This window comes from Coturnix japonica, chromosome 1 (assembly GCF_001577835.2).
Source record: "Coturnix japonica isolate 7356 chromosome 1, Coturnix japonica 2.1, whole genome shotgun sequence".
Lineage (NCBI taxonomy): Eukaryota > Metazoa > Chordata > Aves > Galliformes > Phasianidae > Coturnix > Coturnix japonica.
Window position 1 is genome coordinate 62,324,673 of NC_029516.1, and position 26,026 is coordinate 62,350,698.

The window sequence follows — 26,026 nt, forward strand, 5'->3', positions numbered from 1 at the left end:
TTATATATCAGTAACAAAATGTATTTAAATTGAGGAAAGTCTCAAAATTGTGTTTAATCAGAAAGTAAAAATCCATAAGAAGGTGGATGGGAAAATATCTAAAAGCATTAAGACAAAAGAACGATTTGAATTATGTAAATCAAAGGCTTGTAAATGATTTCACATTTTAAAACACTTCAGTCAAACTGAAAAGGTTGAGGTAGATTTCATTAAAGGTTATCCATGTAAGCCAAAGTTTTATTTTCTCAATTAGAAGTTTTTCCTCTTTGTTGCTGCAGAATGAAATTTCTCCAGGTTTTAGTTCTGTTCATACCACAGCTACAGCTTATTTCGGTTTTCTTTCTGAAGATTCACTTCGAAAACACAAATGAACATGAAAGTAAAGAAAAATGTTAGTAGGACCTTACCTGGGCTTTCGGCTATGTTCTATTTTACCCACTGATCTCATTGAGACTTTAAAATAATTACAATTAAATGCATGGGTGTCTGCAAGTCAAAGACCTCATTTATCAAGCACACTATACATGTAATTCTACTTGCATAAAAGTCAATTAAGTATTGTATTAGTAACATTACTGGCATAAAAATATGCCCACAAACTACTCTGTGGAATTTACCAGGTCAAACTCCATGTTTATCTAATTAGGGTAGCTCTACAAACTCCAGCAGAAATGCTCCAGAATTACAGCACTGTAAACAAAAGCAGAAAGTAGGAGGAAGGATCTTTACATGGTTACATAGTTTAAAAAAAAGTGGTCTACAACACTACATAGATAAATCCACTGGGATAAGAGTGTACTATGGGGCAAAACCATACCAGAATATGCAAGATGGATTTGTACACAGGATCCTAAGGTACACCGCAGGAAAACAAAGGTTTATGTTACCCAGATTTATATTACATTTTTTACATACAGACATCTTGTTATCAGTATGATAACACCCACGTTTTCTTTCTAGTAGCTAACGCAGATGGCCCTATAAAATTAGACTACATTCCCTAAAAGACTAAATTGCTAAAATATTACTTCTGATACTATTTAACATTCGAAAGCTACAAGGCTATTGTATCCTATTGGTAACAAAGCAATCTTTGAACACTAACATACAAACCATTAACTCACCTCTGTCATTACCATGTCCTGGCATTTTTTCACATATTTGCCATCTGCTTTTACGATGGTCTGAAGGAAACGCAGGTATTCCACATGACGGCCATGAGTCTCAATGCAGTGTACAAAGTGCTGTACCACTCTCTCACTAATTTCATTACAAAGAAGGTAATTATTCATGAAGATATGGCGCATGGTTTCAGCTTCCAGAAGCTAAAGAGCATATAAAAATAAAAACAGCAGATTTATTTTGAGATTGAAAGATTCACAAGACTGTAGTCTAGAGAAAGGCACACCACTAAATGATGACTGGAAGAATTCAGTGCCCAGAGATTAACAAGTAACCTTAGGGTTACTTCAATTTCTGGATTTAATGATGACATTTCTCTACCTTTTCCTAGGACTACAAAATGGTCCTAAAGTAGACATAAACAAAATCTATGCTCATGTGGAAGGTGAAGACATACTCACAACACATTGTACGCGCCAAAGCACTCCATAGGGACTTTGGTATTAAAGACAACCGAGACCACATCGATACTATTCACCATTAAACTTGGCATAGAGATCCTCCAGAAAGATGCTTACCTACTTCTGGAACCCTCTATGGTTGATAGACAGAACGGCATTTCTAGCATACGTATACGTAGCCTGATCCCTCTCTGACAGCATATCACTTTCCACATTAATAACAGAGGGACCTCAAGGTTATTCTCGTATCGGTGAATAGAATTCTTCAATAGGAGCAGATCACTATTAAGTAAGAGATACTGCTAAGAACACAGTAGCCAGACTGTATACATTCTGGGAGCTTCTCCTTCAAACTCAAGTGTGCCCCTGGAGCACACTTCTATGTTTAGCATCATTTGAAAGGAAGTTTGTGCCACAATATGAACAAAAGCACAGTAACTGAGCTGACTGGAAGATCAGCTTCAAAAGAAAAAATGTGTAAGAGCAAATAGGCTCCATAGTTGGCACTTGAACTAAATTTAAATGTTGGACAGGATGAAATCTGAGATCTAGTGCCCCCCATGGAAAAGTTTGCACCCTTCACTAACTTCATAAGTAAATAAATAAATAAACACTTCCTTCAGTAATGTAGAGACACCAGAGATCTTCAGTACTAATATTCACCCTCGTTATAAAAAAAAAACAAACATAAGCTGTTCAGCTGCTTTACCACTGTGTCGTTTTATACACCATAGTTGTAAACAGACATATTTAAAGAGTTGGACTGTGACAAAGAGGTCTAATGCAAAGACAGTGATTAGCAAAGGAAAAAAAATTATATTAGTTGAATCAAATGGAAAAACCACTGACAAAAATGTGCCAAGTTTTGCTATCATACAAGCTTCATGAAAGCATAATCACAGCATTTTCTTCCCTGACTTACAATCCAGATGTGAGTGAGTTAGGATGAATGGATTTTAACTCATCCTCATGAATTATCATAGTCAGGCTACACGAGATGTGATGATGTGACCCATGTTAACAGATACTACCAATAAATCCCATAGGTAATACTGTCTGATACTTTAAAAACAGCAACATTAAAAGCAATGACATAAAGGGCAATGATAAAGGAGAAAAGAAAGAAAAGAGAAAGCAGAGAAAGTATAATTAAATGAGATTATTTACTTAGCACTGTCATCTTCCAGTGATTCTATATTTTATTTAAAATGACACACTTACCCCCGGAGTTAGGAATAAATTGAGATTTTTATGGAGAAGAACTTGATTCTGAGGATTTCCTCGGCAGAAATTCTGAAGAAAAGTGTGGGCTAGATTCATAACTTCATTCATCTTTTCATCGCTCTGCAGAAAGAATTGATGAATACTTCAGCTGGACATACATAAACACACTTGATATATCTGCACTATATGAGTTCAGGATGGAACAAACCTGAGCCTTTATAGGGTAAGAATTCTCCCTCTGGCAAAAGCAACTTATCCAGTTTCCTTTAGAGTCCATTAACACTGTACCTTACTGTGAAGCTACTTGACCATATGGAGACACAGGTAACAGCACAGACACTAAAGTTTCTAATTTGTTCCATCCAGCTTTCTTAGCCTCAGGTCTCATGGCTTAGTCTGCAGTTACAGTTCTCTTATGAAGTTCTGAAGGAACTGTGGGTTTTTTTTTTGTGGTTCTACTACTAAAAATAAAGTAATAATTGCAAGACAATAAATACTGAACTCAAAGAATGATTTCCTAGTGCAGATTTATCATTCCCTAGTTTACAAAGAAAGTGCTAAGTGGATTGATATTCAAAAGCACTCACTAGTCTGTAATAATTCCAACTTCTGAAAAGCTTTGGCTGTTATATATAAAATGTGTGTGCATGTCTGTGTCAATCACATAAATGATCAAACAAATAACCTACAAAAATATATACCTCTAAACTCACTCAGATTTTATATTTTTTTTGTATAATACTCAAATTACGATGTAATGAACCACCTATATGAACAAGCACTAATTAATATATTGAAGAGAGCTGAATCCAGTGTCTCTATCATAACATTTATGTATTACACTCAGGAAAATGCAGCCCAGAGGTTTTATCTCTTCAGTGCTTCATGTAAGATCTAAAAAGATACTCTATTTAAAAGCTCATCTAAATCATTCACTTATATGCTCAGAGTCACTAAATCAATACAAATCACATTATTTTATGGAAAACCTACAAGTGGACCTAAGTTAGAGGGTTGCCATCTCAGAAATATTGAAATGATTCCAGAATTGGTCCCTAAAAGCTTGTTTGTCCACCGTATGTATCTACAATAGCACTCATATCAGGACCTAATAGAGGAATTTAGATACTTTGCCAAAAGCTCCACTGATTCATCATTTATGAATGCACAGTGTGTCTGCAATTCTAAGGTTTACTCATTTTAGGAATGGGATGACAGCACAGTGATATACAGGAACCTAAAGAAGTCTATATTAACTCCTAATAAAACATGTTTTGTGTAGACAGTCATACTTAGACTTGATCCTGATCTCATCAGTATGCAGAGAAATCCATCATTATCTTATATTTGTACTGCAGTTCACAGAATTTAGCATGGAGAATTTTTCAAACTGATTCTTGGATCTTTTGCGATCTTTTTGTTGAGTTCATGCCCTTTACCATCAAAATTATCAAACTAACCTTTTCATAGGGTATCTGCAGAAGGTCCAAGACTACCAAGTGGGCACCCATATTCTTCAGCAATCGCTGCTGCTGATTTCGACACTTTTTGTTTTGAACACAAAGTTTACTGAGTCGAACCAAAATCTGTAAACAAATGAACAAGCATGTAGGCAATGAAGTAAAATAAAACATTAAACAAAAACATAAATAGAGTATTTAAAAATAATTACTAAATCAATTTATCACACAGGCATTTTGAGCAAGTTTCTTGACAGATGCACCAACCTCTTTAACAATGTTGTAGTTATTGCTTTTATTGCTGTCTATCTGGGGTTTTTTTGTTCCATCCTGTATTGGACTCAAAATATTTGGCTCCTGTAATGAAGAACATATAACAAGAATAGATCTACTGCATTTTCCTCAATATCAACTAATTATGAAAGGCAACATGTGGACAAACAGCATTATAGCACCTCATGGGGTAGAGACTTAACATAGATAATAAAGACCCTACAGTAACCATCCATATGTTACTGTCCAGTGATTTATAAGTTTCACATTCACATCCCTCCATCATTTCAAATTTCCAACATGATTTGAGACAATTATTCTGTCCTCATGTTTCTGATCCGCCTAAAAAACAGCATACCTTCAAAACATTTATCAGATATACGAAAGAATCAACTAGGAACTCAGGCACTATGAGAATAAGGACCTTACCAGTAGCACATTTCCAAGTTTCATTTTGCCTTCAAATTTTCCTAATGTCTTAGGAAAGAGAATTGGGCTAAAACAGACGTGTACACCAATTGGACTGTTTATGGTACCTGAAAACTCTCTCTGAACTTTCTTAGCTGCTTGTGAAGATTGGAAGTTCTATAAATTCCATCTGGTCTTAATTTCCAGCAGGACAAGAACAGCTAGCTGAACCACTTGGCCATGAAAGCTGTTTATAACAGTGTCAGCGCTGCTGTTCAAGCATGGTCATGTTGATCTATGCAACAACAGTGGATTTTTATTTGTTTAGGTTTGTTAGTATGCATGCTGCCTTCTCTCTGCCTGTTTGAATCAATACTTTGGAAGATATTTCAGGCTCTTTGCTATAATTAACCACTCTCCCCTGTTCTGGGACTGTGGGTTAACCAAGATTAATCTACCTGTTCCTTTTATCAGACTTCTTCCTCAATCAAAGTAGTTTTATAATCCATGTGAACCATACATCTTATCTGGAAATGCTGATCAGCATTAAACTGCAGAATCTATCCCTATCTCCTAACAAAATAAAAACCTGTTTATTGAACCCATAAGAGTATTCCACAGATGTAGTTATCAAGAGCTAATCACACCACTGGGATACCACAGACACTCAGCTGCATATCTTGCCTTGTTATGCCCCATGATAGACATTCTCTGTCACGCTTTTCCATAAGGCATGGGAAGTCATAGAGCTTGCACTGAGAAAGGTTCTCCCTGAGCATTTCTCCCCACTTCAGATATGGGATTTCAACATTTCCACAACAAAAGCAAACTACCAAAGACCAGAATAGGAGAGCAAGGAAATACTAAGTGCTTTAGAGCACTCAAAGTTTATCCCACTTGAAACCTCTCAGAAGTTGCGAAGATAAGAAATTCTTTAAGTTCTACTGTGCTGAATTCCACTTTCACCTTTTACTGAGTCCTTTTACTGAGACTGTATATTTCCTTTTCTCAGATGTGTATTTCTGGTGCTACATCATCAAAGCATCCTCAAGTGAGAAGACAATAAAGACACGCTTTTCATAGTCCGCACTAATCCATAGTCCACCCTAGCTAGAGACAACTAAGAGCCTTTATCCACTTTTCCTAAGTAAGGCTCAGTTACATGAGATCAGTTTCAGCATTCCTAGTACTATGTGATGCCTAATTCATGTCTGACTTAACTCCAAATACTCTCCTATAATTCTGAGCTCTGTTTCCTATTAAGATGATTATTATTGTTCTGTTGCAGAGAACTCTGGATACTTTGCTTAGAAAAACAGGGGTACTCTCAAAACTTCTGTTTATGGAGTCATGATTACATGTAAAACAAACAAACAAACAAACAAACAAAACAAACACCTCTAACCTAAAGTTATTAACAAGAAGAGGCTGAAAAAAATGACCCAACATTTTTCCATTCATTAAATACATAAAGGACCATTTTCTTTCCTACTGGAGCTAACCTTGAAGAAAAAATGTAGGAAATTGCACCCACTTAAGTTCATAAAGTCTTTATTCCTCCCCAGTTCTGAGACAATTAAATTCAGTTACTTTCTATCAGAGAAAGGCTAGGACCTACACTGTCGCAAGAAATCAGGATTAGCCCTTGAAAGATTGGATTTCCCCCCTTCTGAAGCCACATAAAATCTTCTTTCCCATCTGACAAGCCTAGAGTGTCTTCTAGGTATCTATAACTATTCACCGTCTTCTCAATGGCTCCTATTTTTCCAGGCTTCACAATCCTGTATAATCTACACTTGACTTCTAACATTTTTGCCAGTGGAGGAGAATCCACTAGGGAAGAAAATAAGGAAAGCGATGTGTTAGAAAATCACACTGATTAAAAGAATGGATTAGAAATAAATACTGGGGGGAAAGCCTGCTCTGTCTACTATTATGCCAGAAACCTCAACCAGAGCAAATGTTGTAAAACTTAAAATTTTCTTACAAACTCACAGTGCAGCTGGACAATTATTTAAGGACTTCAGCTTTCACAGAAATACAAAAATTAAAATAAACAAACAAACAAAATCAGGTACTAATGGTTCCAGATTCAAGCCCAAGAGTCTCTCAAAACACAAAATTCCCCAGAATCTGGAAAATCAAAGGTTAAGAAAAAAAAAAAAAACAAAACAAAAAAAAACTGTTCACTTCAAAAATCTTGATTNAAGAGTCTCTCAAAACACAAAATTCCCCAGAATCTGGAAAATCAAAGGTTAAGGAAAAAAAAAACAAAAAAACTGTTCACTTCAAAAATCTTGATTTTCTTAAGCAAATCTTCTGCTTGGTTGAGTGTAGGCTTGCTAAGGGTGTTTGAAAATGTGCACTCAATTGTGCTCCTCCCTCCTAGCTTCAAGAACAGATATTGCCTGCTCCTCCTAGCAAGTCAACACAGCTCCCAAGATGTGATTCCTACATGACTTCCATTATGTTGTGCTTGCTGGACAGACAGAAAGGCAGGTCTGTGAAGTAAGAATGCAGTTAGTGAAAAAGCAAAAGTGAACACATTGATAATGTGATTCAACACATTGATTTTAAAAAGTTTTAACTTCTATTCTGTCTAATCCTAAAGCCCTGACAGAATATCGGTCACTCTTGCTTTGCCATTTTGATTTACCAGATCATTAGTTTGCAGTTACTCATCAAACTACACATCCATACTGAAATAATTCTAGCAGCAAAGGCATTAAACTCACCTCTAGTGGCTCTTCTCCTCCTTTGTTTTGATTATCGCCCCCTTCTCCACTCTCATAATTACTGTTTTTTTCAACCCACAGCTCTGATTTTTCTACAGTCAGACGCAGTTGATCAAGATCAGCCTTGATTTGCTTGTAGTTATCAACATCTTGATTAGACACCAGCAATTGAACCTATAAATACAGTAAATCATAAGGCTATTACAGCACTAGCACTTAATCTGGGAAGCTTATTCACCAGTTTAAAGTCTAGAACCTTGATTTCAGATGTTTTCTGTAATCCTCCCTGTGAAACTAAAATACAGCATATGTGGTGCTTTTAGCATTCATTCATTAAAAACCTATAGCAGACCTCTGGTAGCCCAAAGCAGGATAGCTACAATATTCACGTCATTCTCCCTCCTTCCTTAATACACTGCAAAGCATTTTCAGTGTAAGTACATATTCACAGGGCCTTGAGCTCTCAACAGGGTAAGCTCTCATGCCACGAAGATGATCCTCCTGATATTACAGCAATATAATTTGAAACAGCTTAATCTAGCAACAGAGCACTAAGAAAAAAGAAAAGAAGAAAACAAAAAAGAAAAATAATGATATGTCAAGGAATCGGGAGATCCAAAGAAATGGTCAGAATGGCCAGCAACTTCATGATCATCATCACAACCAAACAGTGCGAAATACTGGATCTTTAACACCATTAGTCCAGCTAAGAAAAAAACCCACAAACAAAACGTGTTTGAATAGCTCATGAACTGTTGAGGTTTGCATAGTTCCACTTTCTGAGCAGTTGCATCTTACTAAGATTGATCACATTTTGGTTTTCTTGAACCACTCAAATTGTCTGTTCCTGCTTTTCACTGCTATTTCTAGTTTATTTATTAACCATGATGTACACTTTTCCTTTCCTTGTAATGCTCTTTGCTCTCCCAAGATGGTTAATGAAGATGATACACCAAAAAATACAATAATCTTCACAGTAAATCAATAGGCACCATTAAGAAATCTTACTCATTTAAAAGAATAGGAATAGGATAGGAAAACTGATAGGAACATTGAAAAGAAATAATTACTCATAGAAAAATATTCACTACCTTATAATACAAAATTTTCATCTTCTTCTAGTAGCTTAGTAAAACCTTGTTACTTAGCAGAATTTATGAACGTTGCTCACCCACAGACACTCATATTCCAGAGTCTCTATACTCTTTTTTGTGAATTTACCAATTAACCTTCTCCTTCCTTTATGAAAACATGTTAAGCTACTCAAATCCTTGCTAACCTGGTAATAATAGCTATTTATGCACCTAATCTGCAAGGCCTAACATTAACATCCTGGTGGGAGGCCGTTATGCTACACTGCAAAAAACATTAAACAAAAGCTTTCCAGGTCTTTATCATTCATCTGTTTTTAAACAAGAGAAGCCTCCACATCTTACATAATAATGAGACAATATGCTAGCAATCTCCTGAAATAAACATCAGATGGTCTTAACAACATATGCTATAGGGTTACGTAACAGAGATGTGTCTGTTATCTAGCCCCATGACATCAGATTTCCCAATGCTAATCCCCTGACACATGGAGCATGCACATGCAGTGCTATCAGGACAAAAGAGTAAAAGCTGAAGACAGATTTGGCCATTTTATTGGTTTTCTGTTGTTTTGGCATATCTGTTTCATGCAGTGGATGCAAGGACTCCATGCAAGGACACCTGAATCACAGCTAGAACTGAAAACATTGCATTTATAGCAGTACTGCTTCACATCCAGCCTAGGTAATCCTGGAGACAGGAAAGTCTTATTGCTGACACAAGTGAACTGCTTGCAGAACATAAGATACTAGCTCCATCTCTGAGGGATCACTACATCAAGTCTCACTGTGAGATATCTGTGTCCCAGCTGTCACCATGGACATAGATTTTTCAGTTACAGATACACTACTAGAACATGCACTAGCACACGTGTTCACCTCCAACAAAAACAATAGCAATCTCTCTGTTGATATGGGACCCTTTAAGAAAAGTCCCTTAAGCATTGTCAAACCTTGAGGGATTGCTCCAGAAGTAATGCCTCCTATTTTATTATGCTGGCCCACAACATCAGAAACAGATGTTGGTATGACGGCAATAAAGATTGAACCTTCCCAGCAATATTCCATTATGTTTTGTTGCCACATGACAGCTGGCAGCAGAAGGGGAATATGACAAAATGGTATCTGACATAGAAGCTTGTATAAAGCAAAGGTATAGCACTGAATTCCTCCATGCAGAAAAAAAATGATACCCATTGGCATTCATCAACACTTGCTGAATGTTTATGGAGACCAAACAGTGTATGTGAGCACAGTGAGGTGGTGGGTGATGCGTTTTAGCAATGGTGCGAACAACTTGAAAGGCAAGCCATGTTCCAGATGGCAATTCAGCTAGTGCATATTTTTATGAATGGCATGCCAGCTATTGTTTCTCAATGGCAAAAATGCACAGCTAATGGTGGTGACTATGTTGAAAAACTGAGTTTTTTAGTGAGACTCTGATCTGTCAAGTAGTGTTGTATTTTCCACAGAAACAAATAGGAGGTATTACTTTCAGAGCAACCTACGTACAAACAGCAAAGCAGGTAAAAAAAATATATAAAAATCAGTCTTTGGAAGGACTTTCCCCACAGTTCCCTACAATAATTATAATGCCCACTGATACCTGTTTAAATGCTTGCAGAACTTCTGCTCGCTGGCTGAAGTGCTTAAATAGTAGATGAAGAGCACCCGAGAGCAAAGGAGGGTAGTCATGCATGATGAGGTGAATGAGGACTCGTAAAAAGGTTCTGCCCCCTTCATCATCAAGTTGAACTGCATTCTTTTCTTTTCTTTAACAGATATGGGGGAGGAAGAAGACCAAATAAAGTAAAATAATAAAATCTTTTGACAGAAATACACAATAAATGTACAATCTTAATTCAATACAGCTCTTACAACCAAACCTAATATGCTGTGGGATATAAATTATAAATGCCCTCTTAACATTGTAAGTATTTAAATCCCACAGTAATATGCCATTTTGGCAATCTTGTAGCAGAAGAGATACTACAGAGTGAAATAAGTATGTATGAAATGTGTCAAATATTGTGATTAAAATCCAAATTGCAAAAACATTCATTTACATTTTAGATAAACTGCACCAAGTTCATTCACAGTTCGAACAAATTGAAGTCAATGGCATTTTATCAGAGATTAATTGGGCCCTTTTCAGCTGACATTAAAATTCAAGAAAAAACAAGCTCAAAAATTGTGGGAATTGAAAAAAGCATCATATTTCTGGAATCATATTTACAATTTAAAGCGACAGAAATCAAATTTATGTTTAATATATCAAAGCAGAAATAATGTTTCCAAGAAACTATTCAGTCTCTCTGTTCATTTTGAAGATGCAGATGCCAAGGGCTATGTGTTATTTTACATTATGAGAGTTCAGGGAGAGGAAAGGAGATATTGCTCTCACTGGTAAAGACTGAAAGCACATTAGGGACAGAGAGGAAAGATGAGAAATCCCATCCTGAGGATCTCTGTCCCTAGCTCCAAGAAAATCTTTCAAGTCTGAGGCCTTGTCTAAATGGAAAACATTTTTACTGGTATAATTATAATTGTTCCAGAGAAGATAAACCAGGATAGTAATAAGGGTAATAATTCTCCAGTGTGGATATTTTCTGCGCTTGTTTTTTCTTATTGTTTTTCACAGCATAGATGGAAACACTTCCAAAACTTTGCAAGCATCATTTGTGATCTACAGGCCTCTGGTGGTCCAGAGATCATGGCTAATGAAGATCATTAGCTCCACAGCTAATCTGTGGAGCCACATGAAATAGATTATTTTCTGTATAAGTTTGTTAGTAATTTCAAGACACAATGCAACAGTAACCTACTGATCCAAGAAATTTGGGTCGACAGCCATAAAATGTACTAGAAAAGGGTCTATCTCTAAAAGCATATTATAGAGAGGAAAAGAATAGTGTGGTTAAGCCAAGCACACTTGTACACCATTCTCCATCTGTCTTTGGGAACAAATTTTCTACCAGATCTCTTACAGCTACAGATGATCAAGAGGGTTGTCACCCCAGTCCCTCAACAAGGCCCACCCACTGGCCAGTCTGTTCAAAATCCAGTTTTTTTCTGGCACTTTTCTCTCCACGTGTAGGTTATATAATAAGAATTAGCCAAGTGAACACAATGGGGTATGAAAATGCATACAGAATCAAGAGAAATTGTCCATAATAAATATCAATGTGAGTAAAAGGATTAATATAGACAGGTAAAACTTCAGAGATTATACCTGCCAGCAAACATGGTTTCAGCCTGAGCTGCAATTTCATCTATATCTGGAACAATTGCTGGAAAACAATCAAAATAGAAATGTGTAAAGAACACTGATGTTTGTTTAACCTGCAAGGGAAAAAGATTTCTACCTTTAAAACTGGATGTTATCAACTTAAGGTCTAACTGCATCTTTCAGCTAGGTAAAATTCCTTGTACTTAATGGGAAAATGAAAGGGGAAGAACAGTAGGCAAGAACTAGAACACACGGCAGTTAATTATGTTTTACTACTACTTTGGAAGGGACAAATTCTAGTGATAGGCTGGATTGAAGTGGCACTGTGTCACAAATGACACAGAATGTGAAAATTCTACATTTTTTGTTAGATCAGCCAACTTCTATAAAGCAGTAAAATGAGACACATGACCTTTACAATATTTATCATAAACCAAATTATTTACTACACAATTATTCATCTTTAGAATTACTTTAATAGACCTAGTTAAGACTCTAGTATTTCTTAGCCACACCTGTGTTGCACAGCACCTCCAATTGAATTCTCTCCTGTAGCTCATCACACATACAGCTGTCAGCCTTTTAAGTACCTCTGTACTCAAGCCACTCAATTCCCATGCTACATTCACCACACTTAAGCTGTCCTCATCCTCTCTCAAACATGTTTTCAAAAGCTGCATGCTCTGCTACACTTTTCATCTTCCAGTGTTTTGGGGAGTGTACAAATAAGAGAATAAATTGCCATAACAGGAAATATTTGGAACAATAAAGTTTGCATAGAATTATTTTACATTTCAATACAGCAGCAATATTTACCTGAGGGAATCCCAGATGTGTCAGGGGGGGAGGTTGTAGAGCTATCGACGTTCTCATTGTTTTCCCCAAACTCTCTCTTATAGATAGACAGCATATAGGATATTCTATAGTCCAGTCTAACACTGAGAATAAACTACAAAGAGAAGTTTAAAATCAGACTTTTTTTTTTTAATAGCACAGGTTTAGGGTTGTGTGTGTGTACAAGGATACAAAGGTTATCATTATAATAAATACATTCACTATGCAAAATGAATTTGTTGTATTTATTTCAGTTCACCGTGACTTCTCCCCGCCACCTCTACCATCCCAAGATGTATCAAACATTGTCCTGTCTACTCATGAATACTAAGAAACAGATTGTCTACCGGCACCAACATGCTGCCTTGTCCTCACTACCTACAAGCCAGATCAACACATCTAAACCCAGGTTGAAACTGATTATATTTCGGTTAGACATTCGAGGCCTCATGGAGATAAGAAGTGGAGTGGGGCTAAGCGTAAAGATGACAGGCTCAAGGCTCACTCACTCAGATACCTGGCAGATGTTTTAATTGTTGGTGCCTTCAACAGTGAAAACTGAAACTCAAACAGGAAAAATCCTAAATCAAACCTGTAAGTGCTGCCTTTAAAATGGAAAAGTGAGAAAAATAAGTTGGCTGGAGACATAAGCACCACTTGAAGGACTGACAGATTTCTACATTTCAACAACTGACTGCTCATCAGCTGAGTTGCAGCGCTTCCCACACGTATGCTCCTATCCCACAGTAAATATAAGCACACAGTACAAAAGGTTTACAATTACTTAACATCTCCATGGGGATAAAAGTTTATATATAAAGTTACTAAGACTCAGGTGACAGGTGATGACTTAGCAAACTTGTTTCTTTGATCTGTAACTAAAGTCTTACAAGCTTCCCAGACCCAGTGCTTTATAATAGGATTTCAGTAATGTAACTAGCGCCATCTATGCCATCTCAGAGCAAATAAAATGTTGGTTAAAGAAACAATATCTTTTCATTAAAATCTTCTAATAGAAAATAGAGAATAGGTAGTTTTACATGTGGTTCCATGATCAAGTTACCCTGTTGTTATAAAAGCAGGATTTTTACAACTACACATTTCCACAGTCCACGTGTCACCTAAGTCTATCAGGCCACCTGTATAATTCTGGTTGATGGCAGCACAGAAATTGTAAAGTAAAAATATGCTCTTACTTAAAATAAGAGGAACAGTTACTATAAGCTTAATATTTCTTAAAATAGAATAGCCTTAATCATCATTGTACAAGCTATGCATAACAATACAATAAATCTAAAATATTCTTGCATTTTAGGTTATTAACCCAATAACAGAAGGTAACGTGATCTAACTGATTTAACTTAATCCTTCTTCATCATGTTTTAAATGAAACTGAACTACTCTGTATTCTTTATGAACTAAGGTTTTATATACACACACTGGTTGTGGTTCACCCATCATAACAACATGCTAATTTGCAGTAACCTGTCCACATAGCTAAAACATAACTAAGCCACAGATCAAGTAACAGCATAGGATTGAACTGTCTCCAGTCTTGGGTCATCTTGCACTAGATAAGCTGTGGAAGAGGAAAAGTTGAGACAAAATTGTGATTCTTTCTCCTGTGAGTAGACAGGGAACCAACAGGAAGAGGCTGGTGCCCTGGAATCATTCTTCCATGCATCAACCAGTACAGCAAGACACATGGAAGGAAACTTACACAGTCAGAAAATCAAAGGAAAATGGCAAATAGGACATGTGAATGTATTCTTTAGGAGGTATCACTTGATAGCACTCTCATAAACCTTAACATCCCACTTTTATAACACTCCGTGAGACTTAAGCTAAAGCACGCCTGAAATTAACGTATGCAGTATTGAAGACCTAATAACTAGTAACCTTTCAGATGACAAGTAATTCAGGTAATTAAATCATTTATAAGCCTTTGGAAGAAATGGAATCCTTCAAAAATGACAATGGTACCAACAGATCAGCAGGATTTACAGAAAATACTGAAAAACTCCTTCAGTGCCAAGTATTGCAAGAACTGGGATTTGATATGCAGAACAAATGTGTGCCACTTTACTCATCATTAGCACAAGATGAAAATTGTATCTCAGGAGGCATGCTAGTGTCATACGACTTGTCAGTTCAGCTGGAAAAACAATCATAATTGAGAATAGTCTGTGGGCAGCTAACAGTGGAAATCTGAAAACAACTTCAAAATTGTATGACCTTGCTTGACCTCCGTGGACCTATGTCCACTCAAATACTAAAGTCAAATAAATAAGCTATATCAGTGTAAAATGAGAGCTAATGAAACTGGAAACACATACATTGTCTTCAGAAAACATTAGTGACGTAGCTTAACATACAAGTTATGTCTTATCACAGTTACAGTGACAGAGTTTCTATAGCACCTAGTTCCTTTGGAAGTATAATAGAGTGAAGACCACAACTGTTCACATGAAGTATTGTTCCTCCTCATATCAAAATGTTGTTCGCATAATGAACAGCTCAGTGAATAGTAAGAATGCAGGTATTAGAGCCTTCCATTATGTAAGTAAATTAATAAATGTAAAATGATTGGCATTTAACATTACATCGATCTTTATTACCTGTAAAATCTCAATGATTTTCAATTTGGTGTCCATTACAATCACATCTTCATTCTCTGAGGTGGCAGCTTGCTTGCTTGGGTGAATGCTTGGCTGTACATCAGGGACACTGATGGGAAATATAGATCCTCTGCTTAGTACCATTTGGGTCATCATCTCTCCTACACCATGGATGGTTCTCATAACATTGTTTCCTATGCATTAAACACATACACATATATATTTGCCATCAGTGAAGCATGCTTGCAGAGATATATATGACACACAGACCCATGCTGTTAAACTCTTTTACATTCTTAATTGGCCTAATGAAAAACAAATTAGAAGCATTAATTCATCCAAATTAGTTAATGGCTTTGGGATAATTTTCTTCATAGATTTTCTGGGGGATCATTGCTGGCACGTCAACAGATGGAAAAGATGTAAAAGCTTTCTACAGCCCTGTTAGTGTGTTCAATAAATCATAAAAAGTAGAGGAGGCACACTATCTATGTCTAAAACCATTCCTGAAAGAGGTTTTAGAGGTTACCTATCTGTGAGAATATTTAGGTGATACATATCTCGCATTTTAAAGCTTCCTTATGCAAGCAATTCCAGTATTTGACAAAATTTACTGTTAGAAAACATTTATTGATAGTTTATTTATGTCTTCCATTGCTGCAATTTATGCTCTTGCTCTGCAGACACAGTGGAGAAGTTATTTGCCATGCCTACTCCCACCAATGTCTTCACTTTGATGACTGCTCATAACACAAAAGCTTGATGGTAAAGATGCGTTTGGTACTCGAGAAGCTTGAATTTCTTATATTTCACACTAACAGAGTAGAGAATTGAGGATGTGAATGTCTGATCAAGCACTGTTTGGTGCAGATCTCTCTGTGGTCCAGATAACAGGACACACAACCAACAACTCCCATAACCAGCAAGAAAACTAATGTAATGAATACAGTAGAAGCATCTCAGCCTAGTCTGCAGCTGCTTCTGGGTATGCAAGTACTGTCTCTAGACAGTAAGACCCGCTTATGGATGCTTCAGCTTGCTAAACCTCATGATAAATATGATCAGTCCCATTACACATGATGATGACCTGGACAGCTTGAAAATCTGCATACATTCACTTTTGCATATGTGTTTTCGAGTCTCTACACACTTATGTGCATGCAGTTAGTTTCTGATTGTTTGTTGGTTGTTTTTTTAATTATTCTTCATTTTTGGTTTTGTTTGTGACTTGTATTTTTACTTTTATTTTTATTTTAATAATTGTGTAAAAGCAAAGGAAATTATTCTTTGGCTCCCAGAACAGTCGTTCCCTCAGTTTACAGGAACTCATCTGGGAAAAGCTAAGCAATGGTTTACCTTTCCCATTCACTCTCACTTATATAAATGACCCCATTCAAAAACGTCCCAAGAGAAGGTCAGGGCCAAAGGTTGTCCTAAAAGTTAAACTAGTATCTGCAATCACAGTGCCCTTTGTAATTAGTACCTGGGAAAAAAATGAATTTTACACTAATTTGGCAAAAAACAAATTAGTCCACACTAGTTGCAATGATACCTATCACTGATGCCAGTTCAACAAACTCCATTTATCAAGAGATACTGTTTGTTCCCATATATTGTACTTGTCTTTTCCTACAGTGAATTCCAATTGGAAATGCATCTCAGGGAATCAATGACCACCTTCTTGCAAAGGCAGAGAGAAGTAAGAATGAGAATATGTTACCGAGCTGCATTAATTAGTTTTCATTCAGGTCTGAACAAATGGAAGAAAGGAAGTGAACAATAGCATCTCTTTGCAGAAATAGGGCATAGACTACACCAAAAGCAAACAAATGGAGATGTAGCTCTGCTGAGGTAAACCTGTAGTTTTCATATGCCTTCTGTACCTTTTATTCACCACAATTTGACAAGTTCTACTCACAGTGTTGATACTCTCTTTCTAGATATATGCTGTAAAATGTCAAAGCTATATTTTATTTTGTTTGTAATATCCTCTTCTTCTGTCCTTCTTTCTTCAATTAACAGAGCTTAAGTACTGCATGCAGGAAAAGGAGATGCCTTTAACTCTGACTTTAAAAGGAAACACTCAAAGAATTTGCTCCTTCAAAGTCAATGAGGTATATCAGTGTCACGTTTGAGGTCTCATTTGGCATCGAGTCTGGTGTGCAATCAATGTGAATTGGTCTTTTGAAAATGATACATCAAGTCTCTACAAAGGGGGGAAAATGTATTTCTGACATTGCAGGATGTTAAGAAAAAAAGCTCGATGTTAAAGAAATGGCTGAATTCTCACAGTAGGAAGGCACAAAGTTCCTCTAACTGACTAGAACTGCATAAAGCAAATAAAAGTGACTCCAAATAGCATCCCTGATGCAAAATAAAAATTGCTCATTTACCTTTCAAATAAAAATAATAAAAAAGAAAAAGGGGAATAAATTGTATGTGTGTTTTTCCCTCCCTCTCTCTCTCTCCATCCCCTTTCTATCACTAGTCTAAACATTAATTTTCACTGCATTGTTTACACACATGTAAAGCTAGATCACTAAATAAAGAACCTTTAATCCTTAAAAGGGCTTTAGTTAAATTGACTTTTTGTACCCTCTTCATCTCCAAGCTGTGATACAAATGATTATATTCAAATCATCCTGTCCTTAATGCTAACTGATAAGTTTATTTGAATACAGAAAGATGTATAGGTTGTGCATTTCCTTCATAGTCTGTGATATTCTTGGCTCTAAATCTCACTTGGGAAGACATCATCCTCTCATTCACAGCGGAGATCTAAAAATCCCTTCCACAGCAGTTGTACAGAGTTGAATATAAATAGAGGCACTGCCATCTGGAAAGCTCAGGAATTCTTTACAAAAAATAACTTGTGTCAGTAGGGTTTACCAATTGACAATTAAACCACTTAGTTCTAAAAACAGTCCAAAAGATACTCTTCTAGGGTAGAGTAGACAAACTGTTGTTTGTTCTAAATAAGGTAGAAGAGTTTTGCCTTATCTTAAAAAGTTCCTACCCACCCTTCAAGAGTAAAATCTAATAGTATACAATAAGCAAAAAAGGTAGTCAAGACAAGTTTTTGTATAAGGAGTCAGAAAAATTTGACTCTTGGAAAACAATTACAGGTAACACTCGTGATAGGCATAGATACTTATTCTCCCACAAATTATGTTTGAGAATAGCCCCAAGCCCCAGTCATCACATTTATTAACAGACATCACAGCCCTGGTCTCTCTACCACTGTAGGTCAGGAAGTAATCAACTCTCTGCTTAATGTTTTAGATACAACTCACGTTTTTGAAGAAAACAAGCTGGGATTTTGCCTGGAGCATTCATCCTGCTTATTTGACTGTCCTTGCTGGGTTGCTGAATAGGCAACACAGGGGATGAGAAATCCTGTCAAGGGATTTGTATTCCTGTGTGACTGTGGATTTAGTCAGTTTTCCTGCATTTCAGGACCACTTCCATAAATGAGGAGAAAACTGAGAATACCTTCCCCATCTCTAAAATGAACACCAAGAGGTTTGATATAATAAGGACTGGGAAAGACTCAGCTAATATGACAACGGAGTCTAAAAAAGCAATCGGGAAGTAAAAACAGATGAGATGACTCCTGCCCTTTCTCCTCAACAACAGAACGTCATCAGTGGTAAAAGATGGTACAAACCAGTGAGTGGTAGCTATGAGGCAGCTTCCCAATAGAATCTTTAACAAGGATAAAACCTCTGTCCACAACACACCTTGACTACTGACTTCACATGGCTGATGTAAAGAGATGGAGACAGAAAAGTAAAGGGTTACTGTAGAACTTATCTATATTGTCATTTCAAGTTGTATTTCATTAGTGTGGAGGAAAGGTCATTAGTAACAGAAATGTCTACTTAAGCTAGTTTAGTATTTACAGCTGAAGTGGGTAGTGACTCCAGGTTGCTTTATTTCTCTCAGTAACATCAGTGAATAAGGATATCATGGCTAAATTCATTTTGGTAAATTTTCTAGTAACCGTATGATATTGACAAATACTATTTTTATTTAACTGAGAGTAAATCTAAGGAGAACATTCTCAGAATGAAAATAGTAAAGCAACCAGAGCAATTCAGCATACTTTTCAGTCGATCTATTTCAACAGCTATGTTTTGTAGTGTTCTGATGAAATATAGCCATCTCTTACAGTAGACAGCAAACAGCCAGCAGATCTACACACGGATAGGAAGCAGCTGGCTGGGTCTCAACAATGAGAGGAACTGATCTATTCTTTGAAAGAAGACACAAGGATCATTCATGTACATAAAGGTAAGCAGAAGCTTCTCTTCAAAAAGATCTTCCAGTAGGTTAACATTCATATCACTCAGTGCCCCTGTCCTTTGGATTTCTTGACTGTATTAGGTATGAATTTAAACCTGCCATTCTTAGAGACATTCTTCAACACTCTTGTTGATGAGTTGTTCCTTTTTTCCACACTGTTGCCTTCTCTTTCTTTAACACAGTTATCCCTGCAGGAAAGGATGAGTCTCTGAAGTAAGGCATGCAGAAGAGTTATTTTGGCATAACAAGTGACTGAATATCAGCACCCCAAGAAAAATTAACTTACTGCCTCAGCTAACTAAGCAAAAACTGGAGAAACAGAAAGAAATATATGTGAACTCTGATTACTTTTGCATGTACTTTGCCAAAGCTGAAACGAAAACAAGTCTGAGCTGCGCTTTCCTATCATACTGCCACACTTATCCTACTGATCTCCCTCATTTGTTGATTTCTCTGAGCAAAAGGTACTGGCATTCCAACATGTTTGAGAAGGGTGGCAAGAAGAGAATGCGCACGGAAACACTGTAACATGCTAGTCTGAAAAAGCAGCCACAACTCTTATCAGCAAAAATATTCATTGTTGTGGTTGACCAACAGTGGAAGAGAGCTCCATGCAATCCCCATGAATCTTTTTTTCTTCTTCTCTGCTTCTCCTTCTGACAAGATAAGTCCAATCTCATGAACTTTCCATAAGCAGTGGAACAAATCAGGAATGCCTTCTTTGAATTTACAGTCCCACAAGGCTTGTCAATGAATGAGTGAAATGACTGTATGCACAAGTGGTAATTTAAAGGAGCTGCAGACTGACAATGAAGCAAGAGGAAAGAAGAGAATGCCTGTCATGTTCTGAAAAGACAACCATGCATCTCCTTTTCATTACTTTTTATTACAGTGATCACAACTTCCTAATGAATATCAGTTTCTGTCACAAAACTGTAGCACATAATCTCATACAATTTAGCACAACTGACAACGCAGCGGCCTCTCTGAGTAAAAAAAGACTTTTCACAGGAGTCAATTATGGAAAAAAAATATAACAACCACCCAAGTAATGGAAATAGTGGATAATTTGACACTTCATTTTCTACGTAAACATACTTTCTTGATAAGTCACTTACTGGTTGCAAAAATTCTACAAACAAAATATAAAAGTAAACAACAATTTGTGATATAATACAGTATAGATGGTGAGAGACAAAATACCATACTCAGAAAAATAACTGTCAGAGCCAGTTTACTGGCAATTCTGCTGCCTTTTCTTTTGATTGTTTCTAGCAAGTCACTACATGGCAGCCTCGACTTGTTCTCAGTGGACAAGTATCCGCTGTATTTTGAGTACTACAAATAGCAAAGAGAAGCGAGTGGCAGATGAATGTGAATAAACAATGAACTGCTTCAAAGGCTGGCAAATATTCTTAGAGTGAGTCGTGCCCTATTTCACAGATGTTCCCAATACATCACTGAACTGATGTGCAGCCTTATTTGTTTAAAAATTAACTGTACACACCTGATCTGGTCCTTAGTTGCCACAGAGGGTCAATCTACTCTTACTGACATTGTTCAGTCTTTCTCTCCTATAGATGTAGAAAAGATGGATTCCTATGACTCAATGTGCAGAACTGCTCAGCCTCTTCCAGCTGAAACATTTTTCCAGCATGCACATATCCCTATGAAAGGCACCTGCCTTTTCAAAAGCATTCTAACACCTGACAGCTCTCATTAGGGACTGGAGAAGCTGCATATTTAATACTTCTAGAAACTAAGTAATGAAATAGGAGCTGACATACAATGGGTTCTTCAGGAAATCTAGTACTTAATGGCCAGATAAATATACATGTGTCTAATGCTCCAACTACATTTCATTAACCCAACCAACACATGGTTCAGTCTTGCATACATAAATATGGGGGGGAAAAAAGAGACAAGTCAAATGCTTTGCAATAAATGTGGCATTTTTTCCTATCTTCTCTGCAATTACAAAGTTAGAAAGACAACTCCCTGATCTCACCAAACCTGAGCTTGACCTTAGTAAGACCGATGAATGACCAGATATTTCAACTTCTTACAAATACCTCCTAGAAAACACTTAAGTTCCATTTTATCAGGGCACAAATCAGAGAGCATGTGCTACTACAAAAGCCATTAACTCCTCAAACAACCAAACACAGAGGCCGAAAGGCTGCAGTGAATAATAAGTTGTGCTATGACCCCAAATGTTTTCACATACTGCTTGGAAACTACTTCTCTTCTGAACTTGGGGATGGCTTCTAGACCAAAGTAATCCCACAGGATATGTAAGCTTCCAATAGAAAAGAAATCAAGAGACTCAATAGACTTTGAAAGCCATTTTTCCTTAACAAACTGAGCAGATGGCCCATCTTAAGTTCCTTCTGCTTTCCTCATCATTCCCAAAGGAAGCTTTTGGCTAATGTTCAGCTGCAGCTTGAATCCCTAGATACAAAACAACATCAGTCCCATCTGTACAATGCATTGGCAGCTGCAAGAACTATTTTATTAGCGGTTTTCCTGTTCTACTTTCCCGAAGCACAAAACCTCCTCCCACTTGCCAAAAAATGCTACAGGTCAGAAAAAATCCTACGCAGTCTTTGAGTGTCCCTTCCAAGAACCTCATTTAGTGTGAGAAGAGCCTTACCTCTCTATCTTGATCAAGAAAAGTTGTTACTGGGTTCTAAGAAAGACCTAGACAGAGGATATGGTTAAGTTATATCAGATATGACTTAAAAGCTCCGTTATCTACATCAGCTACTATCTACCACCATCTTTCTGCAATAAAAGCCCCTATCCCCTACTGGACTGCATAATCTTGTAGGTCTTTTCCAACCTTGGTGATACCATGATCTTGTATCATTCACAGCACACTATTCATTCAGAGGTGATTCAGTCAAGCCTTGTACAGCAATACAAAGAGACCTGGCCTTCCCCTCAGTCAGTTTGCTCTGCCTTCAATGTTGCTTAAGAGGAAAGAGAGGAAAGATGGGAAAGACAGCAGCATCAGGGGGGTGCACTCAGATACCCCTCAGTACTTATAATCTGAAGTCCATTAGCACCTACCACCACCCAAAGTCCACACTTGCCAGACTGACCACACCAGTCCTGTTTCCCCACAGACATCAGCACACTTAAGACCCTTCCAGCCAGGCCCACTTCTTCCATTACAGCCTCTGAGGCCTCCTCCTCCATTTGCAATCCCCTGAAGCTCACTGCTGCATTAGGCAACATCTGGCAGGTTGTTAAAAGTCCAAAACCTTTACTGTCATTAAAGTCAGTTCTCAGTGCAGTTGACCTTGTATCAAGCTGTGCCTCCTCTGTGTCAGCACACTCAACCAGTTTTTAAGACAATACTTGTAACAGCTTTCCACGTGACTGCTGCCATAGGAGCCCTGACTCCAAATGGCCTTGACTGTCAGTTTCACTAAGACCCACACTGCTTGTTCACCATCAGCTTTTCAGAAGTTTCAGTGCCATCTTAAAGCATGCAGCAATGCCAGACTGTGCAGATCCTCTGGTAGAGAACTGTATATACAGCACCGTCTGGTTATCAAGAGCTAAATTAAATACCCAGTAGAGCCGTGGTTCTACCTTTCTTTGCCTTTGTTGATTAGTCTACATTGCTTCATGCAATTTAATTTTTTGTTGTGAAAAGTTATGGCCATTTTTAAGACGTATAATAGCAACACTTCAGTACCTAAAGGACCACATTTTATTTCAAACCCTTTAGAGCTATATATTATTTGCCAGAAGCATTAAGCCTTACAGCTCTGTTTGTGAAAGAGGTATTAATTTTTACAGGTTTTCTACAGCATATGCCCATAAAGACTGCAGAGCCTATCATAAAGAGGCCAGGAATCACACTTTATTTCTTCATTATGCCATTTTTCATCGCTCAAAAGCTAGCTGACCTCGGGTGAGCCTCACAGAAAACCTAATGCATTACATTAAGGGCAGCAGGTGAGGACACTTCTACAGTCTATACAGCCCTCAGAACTGAGGGGGGAAAAAAACCCAAAACACTACAAAAAAAAGTACCAACATGCAATGTGCATACATTTGCTATCCAACCCCTGAATGAATATGGCCACCTCAGTCTTAATTACTGCATATCCACTAGCCTTTACTTTTAGCAAGCAAACTTACCACTGCCTGGTCATAGTGAATATCCTCCAAACTTCACCCTCTCCTGACACTGCCTACCCCCAAAACCAGTAAGCAATGTGAAAAATAAAGCCTTCCTATCATGAATATCAGGGGAAGGAAAGATAGAAAAAAACGACATACATCAGCATGCTCACCTTGATGGTAAAAAGCACCAGGGGAATCAAGTCTTCTAGCTGAGTTACAGCTATGAAACAGATATTGATTCCTAGAAGAGCAATGGTCTCTGGAATCACATTAACCTTTCTTTCCACAATACTTTCCACAATAATCTCCACACTTTCCTAAGGGTTAAATCTTTTACCATCTAACTCTTTTTTTTTTTTTTTTTGAGACTGCTGGCATAAGTTATTACTCCAGTCAGCCACTGCCTCATTAGCTTTGTTAATCAAAATGTGCTTTGAGTAGATACTTCCAATTGTTAACCAGATAAAAGAACAGTTAGCACACACAAACTCAAAGCTGAGAAACAACATAAACTTTCCTAGTAGTCCTGGGTGAAATCTGGTCTTTCTTGATACAGAGGACCCAGAGACACAGTAGAAAGGGCAGGTCCAACCTCGTTCTCAATGCTTTTCTAGTAGAAGACTCAAAAACAGTTCTGTGGTATGCAGATACAGAAATGGCAGCTCACTGCTACTGAACTCTGCTTGAGACAGAGAGAACTTCCCCATCCCAACCCCTGCCAAGGTGGAATCCTTGAGGTGGTGAATCACAGGTATATCAAAGTGAATCACAATGAAGCAGCGAAGCCTACAGCATGACACAGGGGTCAGACTTTTCCTGATATGATTCTAGGAGGTGTTCCAAGATCCTGGGATGTTTGTGAACACATCTTTACCCTTTACTCCCTTCAGTCTACAGGAGGTTAAGTACTATCATTGCCATTTGCTCTCTATAACTACCTGAAAGAAGGTTATGGTGAGCTGGAGGTCGGCCCCTTCTCTCATGCAACTAGTGATAGGATTAGAGGGAATGGCCTCAAGTTGCTCCAGGAGAGATTCAGGTTGGATGTCAGGAAATACCACTCCTCTGAAAGAGTAGTCTGGTGCTGGAATGGACTGCCCAGGGAGGTGGTGGAGTCACCAACCCTGGAGGTGTTCAAGGAACATTTAGACATTGTGTTGAGGGATGTGGTTTAGTGGGAAATATTGGTGACGGGTGGACGGTTGAATTGGATGATCTATTAGGTCTTTTCCAAGCTTGGTGATTCCATGATTCTATTTCTTGTATGTCATTATTCTCATTTCCAAAGAGCATTAACTAAATAATCCTGAGCTGCATGGCAAACATGTAGCTTGCCTGCTAATATTATCATGTTGTTTCGCCTTCCAGATCTGACATATGCTGCAGCTGCATGGTTTGACTAACATCAGCTATTTGAAAGATCCATCACGTACAGAGAAAATGTGCATTTTAATTCTCAAACGATAAATAACCAATATTGGACAATGCAGATTGGCTCCTGACTTCAGAATTATACAGCAGGGTACACTTACTAGAAAAGCAATGACTTAACCTTTTAATTAAAACTGTAAGAAATTGTAATGTTCTTGAAAGATGCCAGAATGAGCACTATTAATAAGTCGTCACTGTAACAAAAAATGCCTCATTAAGACACAGACAGTTTAATTTTAAACCCCCTATCTTTTAGAATCTAAAAGGGAAAAACGAAACAGGAAAAAATGATCCAATAATTAAAAATAATAATAATAATAATTCCAAATTACTATATTTGGACTGAAAACAGAAGCCGGAAGCAGCATTTCCAACTCAATTCATTTTTAGGATGCAATCTAAGTTTTCCAAAAAAACACAACTTTTTTTTTTTTCCCCCCCCACTGTCCTATCTCACAAATGTTTCTAGCCAATTTTCCCCAATCTTACTCCAACAAATCAGGTCACACCTGAAAACTACATACATACTTATTTAATTCTGAGTAAGGTAACTGATGCTGGCATTTAAATCAAGATTTTTTAAGGTAGTAAGGCACAACATAAACAGTAACGTAAGGATCTTTTTAGTTACTGTGCAGAACCAATATAGAGAAACTTGCACAGAACATCAAGGGCTACCTCAGCCATCCCTGTGA

General features: G+C 37.4%; 1 protein-coding gene across 1 annotated transcript in view; it reads right to left on the reverse strand.

The window, feature by feature from the left end:
• Positions 1 to 26,026, reverse strand: part of ITPR2 (inositol 1,4,5-trisphosphate receptor type 2) — a 253,736-nt gene that overhangs the window by 140,537 nt on the left and 87,173 nt on the right. Inside the window, exons 22-30 of the mRNA XM_032446237.1 lie at positions 15,456 to 15,649; positions 12,820 to 12,952; positions 12,007 to 12,064; positions 10,381 to 10,546; positions 7,684 to 7,857; positions 4,535 to 4,624; positions 4,268 to 4,393; positions 2,805 to 2,927; positions 1,125 to 1,325 (exon numbers count right to left, since the gene is read on the reverse strand). Of these exons, the coding sequence (XP_032302128.1) occupies positions 1,125 to 1,325; positions 2,805 to 2,927; positions 4,268 to 4,393; positions 4,535 to 4,624; positions 7,684 to 7,857; positions 10,381 to 10,546; positions 12,007 to 12,064; positions 12,820 to 12,952; positions 15,456 to 15,649 (1,265 nt within the window). The remainder of the gene's footprint in view (positions 1 to 1,124; positions 1,326 to 2,804; positions 2,928 to 4,267; positions 4,394 to 4,534; positions 4,625 to 7,683; positions 7,858 to 10,380; positions 10,547 to 12,006; positions 12,065 to 12,819; positions 12,953 to 15,455; positions 15,650 to 26,026) is intronic.